We start from the raw sequence: 15,672 nt of genomic DNA, 5'->3' as shown, positions 1-15,672 counted from the left end.
ACATAGTAGAAAAGGAAGTGGCCGCATAGCTTAGGCTCTTGTTTTGCTCAGGACATATTAAAAATAGGAATAGACCTTCTAGAAACCTCCTGGGTGACAGACTGAGTGAGACAAATAATCATTTGATCCATCAATAGATCACTCTCTCCTAAGTAAACAAGCAGATGCTAAATTTTTTTGTACAAGAACATTTGTTACAATTAGTAAACAAACTATGTCCAATAACAGAATAGTCTGTATAAAAATTGACAAAGCCATAGGAAGGGATACTATACATCCACTAAAAAGTTTAACATTCTAAGGAAATTGTCACAGTGTGGTAAGTGGAAGATGCGGGATATTCATATGCTTTTGATAGGAGTGTGAGTCAAACACCCACTCTGAAGAGCAATATGGTAGCATTCAGAAAAAGTTGCAATGCCTGTCCCCATGGCTCAAGTTGTCCCTTCCTAGAAGTAGACTACAGATAAACTCAGTGTTTGCAGAAGACTTATATAAGCAGGTGTACAGTGATGTTACATTAACCACAAACTGGAAACAACCTAAATGTCCACCAATAGAAGAATGGATAAAATACATGTACACTCTATGTACTATTTAGTAGTTAAATGTCATTTCTAAGTTCTACTAAAGGAAGTACAGCTACACGTTTCAAACCGGAGAAATCATAAAAACAAATGTTAAACAAAAGGCACGTTGCAAAGGATTTACACAGTACTTAGAGCATGATATCATGTATAAGGAACATAGATTACATAACAGTATGGTTTAAAAACATGTAAATACTCTCAAAAATGTCAATGCCATGAAAAACCAAGGAGGGCAGAGGAACTTTCCAGAGTAACAGGGACTAAAGAGATGTGACAACTAAATGCAGTGTAGTATCTTGGCCTTAGATACTGGACTGAGGGAAAAGAAGATTATACAGACAATATTAGGACAGTGGATACAGTGTGTGTGTGTGGACTGTAGCTTAGTGATAATTACAGATATAAATTGTGTGAGGCTGAGTGCTGTACTGTGGCTAGGTAGGTAAAGGAATGTCCTTGCTCTTAGCAAACAAGGATGGTCCACAATTGAATCTAAGTGAAGACTGTCTGGGAGTTCTTTTGTTTTTTTTTTTTTTTTTTTTTTTTTGTAGAGACAGAGTCTCACATACGACCCTCAGGTAGAGTGCCGTGGCATCACACAGCTCACAGCAACCTCTAACTCTTGGGCTTACGCGATTCTCTTGCCTCAGCCTCCCGAGCAGCTTGGGACTACAGGCACCCGCCACAACGCCCGGCTATTTTTTGGTTGCAATTTGGCCGGGGCTGGGTTTGAACCCGCCACCCTTGGCATATGGGGCCAGCGCCCTACTCACTGAGCCACAGGCGCCGCCCTGTCTGGGAGTTCTTTGTAATATTTTCTGAGTTTCTCATGAGTTTGAAATTACAATAGAACCTCCATAGTGGACCACCTATCAACATTGACCACCTCCTTAAGTTGACCTAATTTTCTTTTCTTTGTGGTTTTTTTTTTTTTTTTTTTTTTTTTTTTTTTTGAGACATAGTCTCACTGTATCACCCTCGGTAGAGTGTCATGGCATCACAACTCACAGCAACATCAAACTCTTAGGCTTAAGCAATTAACTTGTCTCAGTCTCCCGAGTAGCTGGGACTGCAGGCGCCCGCACAATGCCAGGGTATTTTTTGTTGTAGTTGTCATTGTTTAGCTGTCCCAGGCTGGGTTCGAACCCGCCAGCCTCACTGTATGTGGCTGGCGCCCTACCCACTGAGCTACAGGCGCCGCCAAGTTGACCTAATTTTCAGAGACCACATATTCACCACATGTACTCAATATAAGTTCCTTACATTGACCACCTCCGTATGTTGACCAGTTTGTTACAGTCCCTTGGGTAGTCAACTTACAGAGATTCTACTGTATATCAAAATTTAACTCACATCCGTAATTCTAGCACTGTGGGAGGCCAAGGCAGGTGGATTGCTTGAGCTCTTGAGTTCAAGACCAGCCTGAGCAAGAGTGAAACCTCATCTCTAAAAATAGTTGGGCACTGTGGCAGGTACCTGTAGTCCCGTTACTCAGGAGGCTGAGGTGAGTGAATCAGTGTACACTGAGTTTGAAGTTGCTGTGAGCTATGAAGCCATAGCACTCTACTCAGGTTGACAAAGTGAAATTCTGCCTCAAAAAAAAAAAAAAAAAAAATTAAATTCCCAACAAAACTCTGAAGATAAGACACATGAAATACAAACAGCAACTTGTGGAAGTGTCCTCTGATTTCAGGGGTTTGTGGTCAGGGACATATGTGGGCTGAGGCTTCAGCTATGACATATGTGTAAGAAAGGCCCAGAAACAAATATGGTGAAACGTTGGATGACGGCCTCATGGGGGAGCAATGTAGTAATGATATCATACCCTGTGTTTGAAATATTTTTTTTTTTGAGACAGTGTCTCACTATGTCACCCTCCGTAGCGTACTGTGGCATCACAGCTCACAGCAACTTCTAACTCTTGGGCTTAAGCGATTCTCTTGCCTTAGCCTCCCGAATAGCTGGGATTACAGGTGTCCGCCACAATACCCGGCTACTTTTTTATTGCAGTGTCATTGTTTAGCATTGTTTAGCAGGGCCTGGTTCAAATCCACCTGCCTCGGCGCCCTAACCGCTGAGCACAGGCACTGCTCTAGTTGTCCTTGTTTGGCAGGCCCTGGCCAGGTTCGAACCCACCAGCCCCAATGTATGTGGCTGGCACCCTAGCCGCTGTGCTACAGGGGCTGAGCCATGAAATAGTTTATAAAATAAAATTTTAAACGCTGGTTATAAAAATTATGAATATATAATTAAATTTTAGTACATCTAAGTGGTGAAGAATGTTATGAAGCCTTTAAACTTTCTTTTGAAGGCCAGGTACAGTGGCTTACACCTGTAATCCCAGCACTCTGGGAGGCCAGAGCCGGCAGATCACCTGAACTCAGGAGTTCAAAACCAGTCTGAGCTAGAGTAAGACCCCATCTCTAAAAAATAGCCGAGTGTTGTGGTGGCGCCTGTAGTCCCAGCTACTCAGTAGTCTGAGGCAAGAGAATCACTTGAGTCTAAGAGTCTGAGGTTGGTGTGAGCTATAATGCCACAGCACTCTACTGAGGGCAGCAAAGTGAGTCTCTGTCTCAAACAATAAATAAATAAATTTTCTTTTCCAAAAAACATGGTCACGATATTAATAAAGTACAAAAATACAGAAATAAGATCCTAAATTTTGGGGTTTTTTTTTTTTTTTTTTTTTTTTTGCAGATTTTGGCCAGGGCTGAGTTTGAACCCACCACCTCTGGCATATGGGGCCAGCGCCCCACCCCTTTGAGCCACAGGCACTGCCCTAAGATCCTAAATTTTAAATATATTTATATATGTAAATATATGTATTTATATACTATATATATATATATACACACACACTTTAAGTATATATATATACTATTTAGTAGTTAAATTTCATTTCTGAATTCTGAAGGTGGCCATAAAGTTCATGTACAATTTTAAATTGCACACTATTTTAAATTGCATGCTAATTTTATGGCCATCCTGTATAATTTACTTATTTGTTTATGTAAATATGCATATATGCATGGATGGAGCTGGAACATATTCTTCTTAGTAAAGTATCTCAAGAATGGAAGAAAAAGTACCCAATGTACTCAGCCCTATTATGAAACTAATTTAGAGTTTTCACATGAAAGCTATAACCCAGTTACAACCTAAGAATAGGGGGAAGGGGGAAAGGGAGGGGAGGGAGAGGGGAGGTGGATAGAGGGAAGGGGATTGGTGGGATTACACTAGCAGTGCATCTTACAAGGGTATATGTGAAACTTGGTAAACGGTCTATGAAGCTAGTGAATGATGCCCCATGATTATATCAATGTACACAGCTATACATTTAATAAAAAAAAAAAAAAATGCATATATGGGTGGTGCCTGTGGCTCAGTGAGTAGGGCGCCGGCCCCATATACCAAGGGTGGCAGGTTCAAACCCGGCTCCAGCCAAACTGCATTAAAAAAATAGCCGGGCCGGACGGCGCCTGTGGCTCAGTGAGTAGGGCACCGGCCCCATATGCCAGAGGTGGCGGGTTCAAACCCAGCCCCGGCCAAAAACTGCAAAAAAAAAATAGCCGGGCATTGTGGTGGGTGCCTGTAGTCCCAGCTACTCGGGAGGCTGAGGCAAGAGAATCACCTAAGCCCAAAAGCTGGAGATTGCTGTGAGCTGTGATGCCATGTCACTCTACTGAGGGTGACAGAGTGAGACTCTGTCTCTAAAAAAAAAGAAAAAGAAAGAAATATGTATAGAAGTGAAGACATCAAAATATTTACCCCACCAGGCAGCATTGACGGTATAGTGGTGCGTATGTCTGCCTTCCAAAATATTTACCCAGTAGTGTATAGAATTATAAGTAACTGGTTTTTTTTTTATAATATCTCTTCTAAATTCTCTACGTTGAACAAGTATGAATTTTGTTATCAGACTAAGAAAAATCAAACAAAACTTGAAGAGTGGGGGAAGCCTCACAGCTGTTTAGGGCACTGTCTCAGAGTAGCCAAGTGGCAGGTGCAGCCTATGCCCGGCCCTGCCTGCCACCCTCTCATCCCTGCACTGGCTGTGTCAGGTGCCATCTGCCAGGTTGTATGTTCCTTGTAGATTGGCTTCACCACAGACCCAAGGATGGCCCGCTCTTCCCCCTACCCGACTGACGTAGCCCGCGTGGTGAACGCTCCCATTTTCCACGTGAACTCAGATGACCCTGAAGCTGTCATGTACGTGTGCAAGGTGGCAGCCGAGTGGAGAAGCACCTTCCACAAGGACGTGGTTGTTGACTTGGTGAGTGACTCCAGGGACAGCACATTCTGAGCTAAGCGTCTAGCCCACTCCTATTGGCCTCGGTACCCTTGTGTCCCAAGGAGCAGAGCTTAGCTTGATGAGTAACTTCAGGGATCTCTAGTGGTGGGCCTCACACAAGCTGTTTTTTTTTTAACCTCCAAGTATTTGGGCCTACATATACCGAGTACTCTCCAGACAGGGGCTGTGGTGGTGAAGGGGGCTATTTCTGGGCTTTCCTGGTATAGTGGTGGGGCTGCTTTGTGAACGGTTTGTATTCTTAAATCACTCTCATTCTACATCATTTGACAGTCAAAGCAACTCTGCTGTGTGAAGGAGAGATAGGATCCTAATTCTAGTGATGCTCAAGTGAGGCGGCATGCAGCGTGTTGCCATCACATAGGAAGATGAGGCAGGTGCCCCAACATCACTGCTTCCTGAAGGGCTGGCCACAGTCCCTGATGTCCTCTCTCATGGCTCTGACCAGGTGTGTTACCGTCGCAACGGCCACAACGAGATGGATGAGCCCATGTTCACACAGCCGCTCATGTACAAGCAGATCCGCAAGCAGAAGCCAGTGCTGCAGAAATATGCTGAGCTGCTGGTGTCACAGGGCGTGGTCAACCAGCCAGAGTACGAGGTGCGTCCTTGCGCTCTGTCCTACAGCCTTCCTGGAGCTGGAGAGCACCAGAAAGGCCAGCCACAGGGCTCATTCTCACTTTTGCTGTTAGGAAGATCCATTTGAAAGTGTGTGAAATATTTACAGCTGCAGCATTTCAATACGTAACCTTTTGGGAATGTCTGGGCTATGTTTTGTGAAGATGGTCAGCCTTAAGCAGTGTTTTGGGGAAAAGAGGGGCATATTTTGGAGATGAGGTAGTGGCTACTTAATAGGTTTTCTCAGTTGACACCAACTGTGCAGGGGTGAGAGGTACATGGACGGTTTACGTTGGTAATGGGACTGGTGTAATCTGGATGGTAAGTGCTAGTTGGTTGTGAGGGATGCCTCAAAGAAGGGAGAGGAGAATAGGGAACATGAGGAGCCATGTCTGAAGCACAGAAACCAAAGAGGGCCCAGATCAGGACAAATCCTGGGGATGGAGCCATGTTAGGAACCATGAAAACTGGGCCAGTTCTTAAGGAAAAATACTAGGGTGGGGAACCTCAAACTCTGAGCTGGATCTCCACCCAACAAATATGGAGAAGAAACAGTAGAACCTCTATGTGGTGACCACCCAAGGAAGTGTGACAAACTGGTGAACATACGGAGGTGATCAACATAAGGAAGTAGGCCTGCTGTATTGATATGTACATGTGGTGCACGTCCAGTCTGTGAAAATTAGGTCAACGTATGGAGGTGTTCAGCTATGGAGGCTCTACTGTATCAGTAGTGAAAAGAATGATGTTCTGCAGTCTTCTCAGAAATCTTAGAAAGATTACACATATTGGGGAGGAATAAACCAAGAGGCCGAGACGCACACTCAGGAATGCACATCTGTGGGGTGCAAGTGGGCACACATGGGTGTCCCGTGGGGCCGGTGGGCGCACATGGATGTGCACAGTGGTTGTGTACTGTGCCTATACTACTGTGTTGTACCAACCCTCCAGGAGGAAATTTCCAAGTACGATAAGATCTGTGAGGAAGCTTTTGCCAGATCCAAAGATGAGAAGATCTTGCACATCAAGCACTGGCTTGACTCCCCCTGGCCTGGTGAGTGAAGAAACAGGACCACAATAAGCTCCTTTGTGAACCTCATAAAACTATGAATCCCCTTTACAGAAAAAGACTCAAGCCCCTCCCTCTGCCCTACAGCACACAGTGGTGTGCACCATTTCAGCAGGACCCCCTGTGGACCCTTGACTCAGACCCCCAGGCTAGTACTTTCTGGGAACACCGTCTAGGCTGCACTCTCACTCTGATTTCTCCCCAAAATCACCTTCTGCCACAGTTTAGTCCCTGGAAAAGTACAGCCATTTCTTTGCAGTATCTCCTTCTCTGAAGCAGGTGCCTTGCCTCAGCTGTTCTTCCTCTCCTAGGTTTCTTCACTCTGGATGGGCAGCCCAGGAGCATGTCCTGCCCCTCCACTGGCCTGACAGAGGATATTCTGACACACATTGGGAACGTGGCCAGCTCTGTGCCTGTGGAGAACTTTACCATTCATGGAGGTAACAAGCTTGTGCTGAGCTATGGAAATGTTGGGGTGCAGCCAGTGGCAACAACTTTCCAGGACTGTGCTTGGCCTGTCTTATGTCCTGCAGAGACTCCCTCCCTGCCCTGCTTAAAACCCATGGGGTGGTTGGGTAGGGCCACCTCTCACCTCCTTGTGGTCCTACATTTGCTCAGTAGCAAAGAGGGGACTAAGGTCACAGCTTTTCTATCCATTTACGAACCTGGAAGCAATAGGTGAGGAAGGCTGCTCTTCCCATTAGCATGCTGGGAAGTGGGGCAGCCGCACACAGGCCTGGGCTTGCAGCAGCTGAGAGCTATGTTTGTTCAGGACTGAGTCGGATCTTGAAAACCCGCGGGGAACTGGTAAAGAACCGGACTGTGGACTGGGCTCTGGCAGAGTACATGGCGTTCGGCTCCCTCCTGAAGGAGGGTATCCACATCCGGCTGAGCGGCCAGGATGTGGAGCGTGGCACATTCAGGTAACACTCTGTGGTTTTGTTGCCCTTCAAAGAGTAAGAGATGGAAAGGGAAGGCCGTTGGTGTTTATTTTCTAAAAGACAATTACTAAGTCCCATTTGTCTCAGACTAAAAGTACCTCTCTGATTTTCTTTGAGCGCTCCTTTTAAGACCTGAGTAGTGCTAAACTCTGCCATTGCCTGGTGGGAAGTCCAGGTCTCAGCAATGGTAATCTCTGCACTCCATGTGGGTCCCCAGCGCATTTGCTGTCAGGTCAGGTCCTGGTTATTATCTCTGTTGTCCTGCTTCAGCCACCGCCACCACGTGCTCCATGACCAGAATGTCGACAAGAGAACCTGCATCCCCATGAACCACTTGTGGCCCAATCAGGCCCCCTACACTGTGTGCAACAGCTCGCTGTCTGAGTATGGTGTGCTGGGTGAGTGCCCAGAGCCCATGCTGCCAGGCTCCCCTACCCCGCCCCCACCTGCCCACTGATGGGTGTCCTGGATACGGTTTTCTCCTTCCTTCATCCCTTATAGGCTTTGAACTGGGCTTTGCCATGGCCAGTCCTAATGCCCTGGTCCTCTGGGAAGCCCAGTTTGGTGACTTCCACAACACTGCCCAGTGCATCATCGACCAGTTCATCTGCCCAGGACAAGCCAAGTGGGTGCGGCAGAATGGCATCGTACTGCTGCTGCCCCATGGCATGGAGGGCATGGTGAGCTCCTGGGAGACCTAGGACTTGGGCCAGATTAGGGACCCTGACTGCAAAGACTGGCACCGGAGCCAGTGGCTCGCACCAGACTTCTAAAGACTCTGCTGGTGTTTCTCGCCCATCTGAGATGGGAATGTCACTTTGAAACGGCAGAGTAGCCCTTCTGGATGTGGCCGGCATGCCCCATATCCGCCCCACCCCCTTACGCTGCCACCCCCCCACCCCTGCTGTGGATGAGAAGCAGGCGGTGCTGATGTGGACCATCCAGACGCACAGGCGTCTGCGAGACACTCGGCACCTGCTGCCAGCAGCTCAGCCTCCTCGGCTCCCTCACCTCCCCCCTACAGAGGACTCAGTGTGGCACAATCTTAAAGCTCTGGTGTGGAATAAGGAGCCAAGTGCTTTGCTGGTGGCAAGGGGAAAGAATTGAATCCTGCCATCAGGAAAAAAGATAACCAGAAGTGAGCAAGTCAGTTAAGGAGGAGCAGCAAATGTCAGCATGCAAGAGCTCCCAAACTGTACCCTGTGTGTCTGGTTCCAGGGTCCAGAACACTCCTCTGCCCGCCCAGAGCGGTTCCTGCAGATGTGCAATGATGACCCAGACATCCTACCAGTGAGTAGAACGGTCCATGCCCATCTGGGGAGAAACCTCCTCTCTAAACGTCCTGAGGTGTCACACAGACCTTGGTCCTGCCCCTTTCTTCAGCCTAGAAGCTCATTTGGCTGATAGGTGTGGCCCTGTAACTGCTGGTCTCCCTAAAATGAGAGACTTCTCAGAGCACAGAAGAAAGTGCAGGGCTCCCTTTATTTGCTTCCTGATGTTGCTGACAGCACAGAAACACCCATGTGCACACCTCAGCAAGAGTTCCGGGGTTGAGGGGGGCAGCTGCCTTGCCTCGTGATTCAGGCAGACACTGGAGGAGAGAACTTTGGGACGATTTTAATGAAACTTAAAGAGCTCAAAGAAGACTATTGGAAGTCACTTTTGAAGGAAGATTAAAATTGGTTTCAGGTAGAACTTATGTCCCTTAAAATAGCATCTGTTTGATGCTGAGCAGTAACTCAGAGAAATGGGGGGATTAGGTGGGACTGAGATTCCCCAGGGTGTAAGGCCAGCTGGACTCGCTCTTGTTAGTGTCTGCTCACATCTCCGATGAGTCGGGCACCCCTCTGCCCCAGACACCCCAGAACACTCGGTGCTACCACCTGGCCTCTAGCATTTCCTTCCTTGCTGCAGGAACTTAAAGAAGCCAACTTCGACATCAATCAGCTGTATGATTGCAATTGGATTGTTGTTAACTGCTCTACCCCTGGCAACTTCTTCCATGTCCTACGACGCCAGATTTTGCTGCCCTTCCGGAAGCCGGTCAGTGGCAGGACCTTTCTTGGTCACACTAGGACTAGCCTGCTGCACTAGTCTGCTCAGTTGGCTAGATAGCACCTACAGGGGGGTGTAGATAGAACATAGTATCAGGGAGCCGGGTGTGCTCCTCTTCACTGCTGCCACCTGGAAACTGCATATTCTCATCCCCATGCTGGAGTACTGTTGGGCACCATGTGCAGAGTGCTCCACTGAGGCTGTAGACCCACCCCGTGAAGAGAATGGACAAGGTATCATAGAAGCTCCTTGAGCTCTAGAGGAAAGATGAATCTTGGCAGGTGCCAAAGGAGTAAAGATTCCCTAGGCAACAAATCCTAGGGTGTCAGAGGGTGAATAGACATTGATTAGAGGTCTAAGTGGGAAAAGTGCTCCATGAGAAAGAGTGTGGAGGAAGGGTCCAGGAGAGTGAGTGCCTGCTGCCTGGGGATGCTGTAGGGTAGGAGTGCAGGGTTGAGGTTCACAACTCCATGTGTCCCCAACAGCCTGAGGGCCCACAAGGCAGGAAAGCCTAGTGCCAGTTTTGTCACACTTTAGGTAGGCTGTGGGTGCATTTGCTCTGGGTCTGCCCAGAAGAGGCTCAGGGCTCTTTCCTGAATACAGGGAAGCACAGGGTAGGGTGCAGGGGGCTTGGAGCAGGCTGGGATAGAGACCCTGGAGGGAGGGACTGTCCTGTGGATTCCTGGTTGAGGAAGGTGAACAGCGGGGAAACTGATGGTCCTTCTTCTTCCTTCTCGCCTCCTGTCTCTTCTGATATGATGCTCCCATTGCAAGCTGGGAGGGCAAGTCATTGTGTTCTAATGTGCTGACGTTCCATGCTTAGGCAGACCTTTGCTTTGAACTCTCCTTCTGGAATCTTCAGAACCTAGTCCACCATGAGCCTGTTGTTTTGTATTTCAGTTAATTATCTTCACCCCCAAATCCCTGCTGCGCCACCCTGAGGCCAGAACCAGCTTTGATGAGATGCTTCCAGGTGGGTGTGAGAGAGATAGGCATTTCCTCGATTTCCTTGGGGAAACGGTGGGTTTGGGGGTTCTCTGCTGCTGCACTGTGGATCTGGTATTGTTAAATCTTTTTTTTTTTTTTTTTTGCAGTTTTTGGCCAGGGCTGGGTTTGAACCCGGTACCTCTGGTATGTGGGACTGGCACTCTACTCCTTAAGCCACAGGCACAGCCCAGTATTTGTGAATCTTACCATGGCTTTGCCACATTTTTGGTTATGGAGTAAAGAAAGACCCATGATACCTGATGTATAAAGTCACAGCTTACATGCAAGTTGGTCAAATGTCATACCTCACATCCAGCCTGGGAGTTGCTGCCTCTTTCGTGTGAGTGCTCCAGGACTCAATTAGAGCCAGCACAGTGAGTCCGAGACTGAGAGTGGTGCCACTGCTTGTGGTCTCTTCCAATAGGCAAGTGGCAGCTCAGTCTCAGCTCCAAGGCCTAGCCCCACAATATGTCCTTCAGGAAAAAGGAAAAGATACTGGGAGGTAGGACCTGTCCAGTAACATGCCAGCTGCGCTTGTGTGAAGCCAGGCTCATGTCATTCAGAATTTATTTTTGAGACAGTCTCACTCTTTCACCCTGGATAGAGTGCCATGGCATCATAGCTCACAACAGTCCCAAACTCCTGGTCTCAAGCGATCCTACTTGTCTCAGCCTCCCAAGTAGCTGGAACTACAGGCACCTGCCACAATGCTGAACTACTTTTTCTACTTTTAGCAGAGAATAGGTCTTAACAACGCGTTGCTCAAGCTGATCTTGAACTCCTAAGCTCAAGCATCCACCAGCCTTAATTTCCCAGAGTGCTAGATTATAGGCATAAGCCATTGCGCCTGGCCCCAATTTTTTCTAATTGTGGCAAAATGTGCAAAATAAAATCACTACTTTAACTTTTTTTTTTTCTTCCTGTGAGACAGAGGTGTAACTGTGTCACCCACGCTGGAGTATAATGGCATCATCATAGCTCATTGCAACCTCAAACTCCTAGGCTCAAGCAATCTTCCTGCCTCAGGCTCCTGAGTAGCTGGGACTATAGGCTTGCTCCAGCTAATTCTTCTATTTTTTGTAGAAACACAATCTCCCCATGTTGCTCAGGCTGGTTTCAAACTCACAGCCTCAGTCAGTCCTCTTGTGTCAACCTGCCAAGTTGTTAGGATTGCCAGGCATTTGCCACCATGCCCACCCTTCTACCATTTTTAAATATGTAGTTCAGTGACTCGTTAGGTACGTTCACATTGTTGTACAACTATCACCATCATTTCTCTGCAGAACTCTTTTCATCTTGAAAATCTGAAACTCTTAGCTGAAATCCTTGGGAGGCCAAGGCAGGTGGATTGCCTGAGCTCATAGGTTCAACCAGCCTGAGCCACAGCAAGATCTTGTCTCTAAAAATAGCTGAACATTGTAGTGGGTGCCTGTAGTCCCAGCTACTTGGGAGGCTGAAGCAAGAGAATCATTTAAACCCAGGAGTTCAAGGTTGCTGTGAGCTGTGACACCAGGGCACTCTGCCAAGGGTGACAAAGCGAGATTCTGTCTCCAAAGAAAAAATCTGAAACTGTCCCCATTAAACAATGACTCCCTGTTGCCCTTCCCCCAGCCCCTAGTAATTGCCATCTACTTTGTGTCTGTATGAATTTTACTACCCTAGAAACCTTGTGTAAGTGGAATCATATGTATTTGTCCTTTGTGGATGGCTTATTTCACTTATCATAATGTCTATATTACTTGGGTGTCCAACCTGTGGCTCACAGTCCACATGCTGATTTTGCGAGGACTTTTTTTGCTTATCTGTGGTGTCAGGTGTCACTAAAAGTATACATGGACCTTATTTTTCCTAGTCAGCTTCCATTAGTATTTGTATATTTTAGTGTTACTGTTTGTGTATTAAAACAACTTATTCCTCCAGTGTGCGACAGAGAAAAAGATTGAGCACCCCTGGTTTACGGTGTCCATCATTTCTGTAGTATATAACAGAAAGTCTTTTTTTTGGTTTGTTTTTTTTTTTTTTTTTTTTTTTTAGAGACAGAATCTCACTTTGTCACCCTTGGTAGAGTGCCGTGACGTCACAGCTCACAGCACCCTCTAACTCCTGGCTTAGGCAAGATTCTCTTGCCTCAGCCTCCCAAGTAGCTGGGACCACAGGCACCCGCCACAATGCCTGGCTATTTTTTGTTGCAGTTTGGCCGGAGCTGGGTTTGAACCCACCCCCCTCGATATATGGGGCTTGCACCCTAGTCACTGAGCCACAGGTGCTGCCGGAAAGTCTTTCTTTTTAAGGCTAAATAACATTCCATTATATGTATATGTCACATTTTGCTTATCCATTCATCCATGGCTTCCACATTTTTGTTATTGTGAATAAAGCTGCTATGAATGTGAGTATACAAATACCTCTTCAAGTCCCTGTTTTCAATTCTTTTGGGTATGTACCTAGAAGTGGGATTGCTGGACCATATGGTAATTCTATTTTTAATTTTTTGAGAACTGCCAAACATTCCCACAGTGGCTGCATCATTTTATATCCTGCCCACAGTGCACAAGTGCTCCACATCTCTGCACCCTCGTCAGCACTATTTTCTGAATTGTTTTCGTAGCCATCTTAATGAGTGTGAAATGGTATGTCGTGATTTTGATTTACATTGGAACATTAATGATATTTTATGTGCTTGTCAGCCATTTGTATATATTCTTTGGACTGTCTATTCAAATCCTTTGTCCAGTTTTTTTTTTTTTTTTTTGAGATAGAGTCTTACTATGTCACTCTCCGTAGAGAGCTATGGCATGAAAACTCACAGCAACCTCAAACTCTTGGGCTTAAGCAATTCTCTTGCCTAAACCTCCCAAGTAGCTGGGGCTACAGGTGCCTACCACAATGCCTGGCTATTTTCTTGTTGCAGTTGTCATTGTTTAGCTGGCCTAGGCTAGGCCCAAACCCACCAACATTGGTGCATGTGGCTGGCACTGTAACCACTGCGCTATGAGTAACAAGCCAGCCTTTACCCATTTTTTCATTGGTCGTTTTTTTGTTGTTGAGTCTTAAGATTTCTCTACATAGTCTAGATAGTAATCCCTTTTCAGATATATGATTTACAAATATTGTCTCTCATTCTATGGGTTTTTATTTTCTCCCATTCTGTGGGATTTTATTCTATTTTTAATTTTTATGAAGTCCAGTTTGTCTTTTTTTCTTCAGTTGCCTATGCCTTTTGTTAATATCTAAGAAATCATTGCCAAATTAAAAGTTTGTTTTATCTCTTACATTTAGGTCTTTGACCCATTTTGAGTTATTTTTTTCATGTATGTGTTGTTCCATGTATAAGGGATCCAAATTTTGTTCTTTTCAATGTGGATATTCAGTTTCCTCAGCACTGTTTGAAAGAAAGACTAACTTTTCTCCATTAAGTGGTCTCGGTACCCTTGTCAAAAATCATATGACCTGTATATGAGGGTTTATATCTAAGCTCGCTCACTATTCCATTTCATTGGTCTGTATGTCTGTCTTTATGATAGCACCACACTAATTTGATTACTGTAACTTTGTAGTAACTTTTCAAATCAGGAGGTCTGGTTCCTCTAACTTCGTTTTGCTTTCTCAAAATTGTTATGGTTGGCTCGGTGCCCATTGCACAGCGGTTAGGGTGCTGGCCACATAAACTGAGGCTGGAGGGTTTGAACCCGGCCTGGGCCTGCCAAACAACAATGGCAACTATAACAACAACTAAAAAATAGCCGAGCCTTGTGGAGGGCGCCTATAGTCCCAGCTACTGGGAAACTGAGGCAAGAGAATTAACCCCAAGAGTTTGAGGTTGATGTAACCTGTGACACCACAGCACTCTACCAAGGGCAACATAGTGAAACTCAGTCTCAAAAAAAAAAAAAAAAAATTGTTTTGGCTTGGTGCCTGTGGCTCAAGGGACTAAGGCGCCAGCCACATACACCTGAGCTGGCGGGTTTGAATCCAGCCCGGGTCCACCACAACAATGACGGCTGCAACCAAAAAATAGCCGGTGTGTTGTGGTGGGCGCCTGTAGTCCCAGCTACTTGGGAGGTGGAGGCAGGAGAATTGCTTTAGCCCAGGAGGTTGAGGTTGCTGTGAGCTGTGATGCTGCAGACTCTACCCAGGGCGACAGCTTGAGGCTCTGTCACAAAAAAAAAAAAATTTGTTTTGGTTATTTGGAGTCCCTTGAGTTTATAAGTTTTAGGATAAACTATCTATTTCTATAAAATATATGATTGGGATTTTCATAGAGATTGATTGCGTTCAATCTGTAGATTGCTTTGGGAAAGTAGTACTGACTTCTTAGTAATGAGTTTTCCAACCTATAAACAAAATATGTGTTCACATTTATTTCTATCTTTTTCTTTGAACAGTGTGACATTACAGTTTTCACTGAACAAGTCTTTCATCTGTTTGATTAAATTATTTTTTTTTCTTTTTTCTGATGCTATTATAAATGGAATCTTTTTTTTTTTTTCTTCTTTTTGAGATGGAATCTCTCACTTTGTCAGCCTGAGTAGAGTACCATAGCATCATCATAGCTCACAGCAACCTCAAACTCCTGGGCTCAAGCAATCCTCATGCTTCAGCCTCCCAAGTAGGTGGGACTACAGGTGCCCACACACTGCCTGGCTACTTTTTCTATTTTTAGTTGAGATGGGGTCTCACTCTTGCTCAGGCTGGCCTCAGACTCCTGAGCTCAAGTAGTCTGCCCATCTCAGCCTCCCAGAGTGCTAAGATTATAGGCATGAGCTATATTTTGCCGTGTGTGTGTGTGTGTCTACGGTCACTCACTACAATACCCGGCTAATTTTTTCTATTTTTAGTAGGGATGGGGGTCTCACTTTTGCTCAGGCTGGCCTCAAACTCCTGAGCTCAGAGATCTTCCCGCCTTAGCCTCACAGAGTGCTAGAATTACAGGTGTGAGCCATCACGCCTGGCCCAATGAAATTTTTTTCTTAATTTCCTTTTCACATTATTCATTATTAGTATATAGAAGTGCAGCTTAGTTTTGTGTGTTGAGTTTTGAGTCCTATTACTTTGCTGAATTTACTTCCAGCAGTATTTTATGCAATCTTTAGGGATTTCTAC

At 45.9% G+C, this 15,672-nt stretch overlaps 1 protein-coding gene across 4 annotated transcripts in view; it reads left to right on the top strand.

Annotated features, from left to right (window-relative positions):
• Nucleotides 1–15,672, top strand: part of OGDH (oxoglutarate dehydrogenase) — an 87,732-nt gene that overhangs the window by 68,889 nt on the left and 3,171 nt on the right. For all 4 annotated transcript variants that reach the window (XM_053608343.1, XM_053608345.1, XM_053608344.1 and 1 more), the window contains 10 exons: nucleotides 4,684–4,863; nucleotides 5,348–5,500; nucleotides 6,469–6,571; nucleotides 6,898–7,026; nucleotides 7,359–7,509; nucleotides 7,798–7,925; nucleotides 8,029–8,207; nucleotides 8,746–8,817; nucleotides 9,442–9,570; nucleotides 10,483–10,555. In XM_053608343.1, coding sequence (XP_053464318.1) covers nucleotides 4,684–4,863; nucleotides 5,348–5,500; nucleotides 6,469–6,571; nucleotides 6,898–7,026; nucleotides 7,359–7,509; nucleotides 7,798–7,925; nucleotides 8,029–8,207; nucleotides 8,746–8,817; nucleotides 9,442–9,570; nucleotides 10,483–10,555 — 1,297 coding nt within the window. The remainder of the gene's footprint in view (nucleotides 1–4,683; nucleotides 4,864–5,347; nucleotides 5,501–6,468; nucleotides 6,572–6,897; nucleotides 7,027–7,358; nucleotides 7,510–7,797; nucleotides 7,926–8,028; nucleotides 8,208–8,745; nucleotides 8,818–9,441; nucleotides 9,571–10,482; nucleotides 10,556–15,672) is intronic.

This window comes from Nycticebus coucang, chromosome 11 (assembly GCF_027406575.1).
Source record: "Nycticebus coucang isolate mNycCou1 chromosome 11, mNycCou1.pri, whole genome shotgun sequence".
Taxonomy (NCBI): Eukaryota; Metazoa; Chordata; class Mammalia; order Primates; family Lorisidae; genus Nycticebus; species Nycticebus coucang.
This window is presented reverse-complemented; position numbering and strand designations above follow the sequence as displayed.